The 2425-nt window shown below is 55.4% G+C and overlaps 1 protein-coding gene across 1 annotated transcript; it reads right to left on the bottom strand.

The window, feature by feature from the left end:
• LOC122519053 lies at positions 1-2097 on the bottom strand. The gene has a single exon (XM_043638216.1). It carries the CDS (start codon positions 2095-2097, stop codon positions 1-3), a length of 2097 nt encoding a protein of 698 aa, XP_043494151.1.
• Between the last annotated feature and the right edge of the window lie 328 nt (positions 2098-2425).

The raw sequence follows: 2425 nt of genomic DNA, 5'->3' as shown, positions 1-2425 counted from the left end.
CTAAGGGACATTGTTAATGGTTACACCACTAACCTCCGCTACTTCTGCAGGCCCCGCACACCTGTTCCTATCGCAGCCCTTGCCCTGCGCAGCTTTTTCGTTCGTTATTCTTGTAGGAGTAGACAGGTCCGCGTCCACCTCCATACCCTCTCCCCCCACCGAAACACTGGGCACCCGAGCCTCATTACCCGCGGACGCGCACGTTTCACTGTTCGCCCTTCGCGGAGGGACCACCGGGCACTCCCAGCTCCCCGCGCGATGGCTCCTGTTCCTGTGCCCGGCGTCCCTACACACCGGACACTCTACCTTATTTCTACAGTCCTTTGCGTTGTGACCCGGTTGGCCACACTGATGGCAAAGGCTCGCCCTAGAGGTTGGACTAGGGCAGCTCATAGCAACATTCCCCCTGGCCAGGCAACGGTGGCAACGCAGTGGCCTTTGCCGAAGCTCGACCACTTTTGCCCGGTATAGACCGAAGTCCACCGGGGCAGAGACAACCGTCTCCCAGAGACGTCCCCTGCCCGCCCTGATCTCACCAACCCAAATTTTATTTGGGTCAATGTTCCCCTTTATAGCGAGGAGGGCATTCCTAATCACGGTCATGTTCAGGCTTGGGTCAATACCCACCAGCCTAAAGGACCGCGTTCTATGTGGCCGAGCGATCTTGGCTTCCGGCACCGTCCTCCTCAAGGCATCGGCTACCCGGTCCGCCTTTACAGCAGCCTCCTTCCCCCTGATACTGAAGATGAAGGCCCCCGTTAGACCCCTCCTCATTGTCACCTTCTCTACCCCAAACTCCTTGAGGCTAATGCTCTCTCTGGCCTTGGCGAGAGCATCACGATAGGACATTGCCTCGTTGCACGCCAGTGAGACCGCTGCTGTCTCCCTGGTCCCACCGCTGCGATTCTTCCTCTTCTTCCTTTTCTTCTTCTTCTTGGTGCCACTTCCTGTGGCACCTCGATCCCCCGATGTGGTGGTCTTCTCCTGCCTGACAGCTGGTTTTGTCTGCTGGCGACGCTTCCTCCTTCCCATCACCTCGACAAACCCATCCTGTGAGGGGGGGACAACAGTATTCACGGTAGGAATCCTTTGGGCAGGAGCCCTCGAGATTCCCGGGGCGGGAGCATTTCCCTTCCCCCCCAACGCAGTCCCCTCCGTTTCCCGCTGGGGTGGCTTGCTGGCTCCCTTGAAGATGTTCCACATCTCCAGCTGTGTCTTCTGCAGGGCCTCAATACTCTTGCCAAAGTCCCTCAGAACCGCCATCACGCAGCCCATACTATCACCAGCCCTAGCATCCTCCAATCTCTTTTCCAAAGATGGGGTCGCTCTATTTGTTGTAGGCGTCTGTCTCCCTTGATTCAGGGCAGCAACCGCCTTCACTCCATAGCTTTGTTTTTCTGCCTCTCGCTTTTTAAGCTCCCTTTGAAGCCTAGCGATTTCACCTTCCATCTGACGAATCTGTTCGTTTCTAATCCTTGCTTCCGTCCTCAGCTGGAACACTGCCTCAGCCCTTGAGAACCGGGAGCCGGACTGTTTCTTCATCCTCTCCTCCATCTCGTCGGCAATGATAAGCGACTCTCTGATAAGTCGCTTGATCTTGCCCGACACTTCTCCTTTTAGGTTAGAGCATCGCGCTCTCTCCTTTTCTATTCCTCTTAGGTATGACCTAAGTTTTTCAGGTAGCCTTCCCGCCTCCAGTGTCAGCGGCGTCTGGCTTCTTCCCGGCGCATCCTCTTCTACGATGAGGCAGTCGTCCTCATCCGACGACGTGATGATACTCCTCATCCTCTTGCTGCCCCTGGTCTTGATTGGTGACTCCGAATCCGACAGCCGCAACTCCTCCAAGGCCCTGGCCTCCTTCTGCCATCCCTCCATCGGTGCCTCTTTTCCTGATGCCTTAGTCGATTCGCAGGCCAGGTCACCTACCTGCGAACAACTTCCCGAGGCATTAACCAGAGTCTGGGCCGGGTTGCCTACCACAGACTCCTGACAGTAGTATGATGACGACGATGGGTGGCCTGTCCTACCACCACCAAACACCGCCGTTGTGTGGGTATCCCTCCCACACGGGTTTTTCTCCAAGCTTGTACTCCCCATATTAATTTTTTAACTTTGGTAGGCACAAGCCCAGAGGAAAGGAGAGGAAACGAAGGAAGTAAGAGACAAGAAAAGAGAAGAAAAGAGGGGATAGCAAGAATTAAAGAAAGGAATAGCCACACAGAGAACATACACACACCATTCATACCCTCCCTTTTAGTCGCCTCTTATGACAAGCAGGGAATACTGTGGGAGTATTCTACTACCCCCTACCCACGGGGGGGACCATGACGCAACCCTGACGCAACCCTGACGCAACCCTGACGCAACCCTGACGCAACACTGACTGAGGCATTGGATCCTCCTCTCTTGACACGGATCGTAGAGG

Source organism: Polistes fuscatus, unplaced genomic scaffold (genome assembly GCF_010416935.1).
Source record: "Polistes fuscatus isolate 324 unplaced genomic scaffold, CU_Pfus_HIC Scaffold29, whole genome shotgun sequence".
NCBI lineage: Eukaryota > Metazoa > Arthropoda > Insecta > Hymenoptera > Vespidae > Polistes > Polistes fuscatus.
The sequence above is the reverse complement of the archived record's forward strand: the minus strand, read 5'-3'. Positions and strand labels throughout refer to the sequence as shown.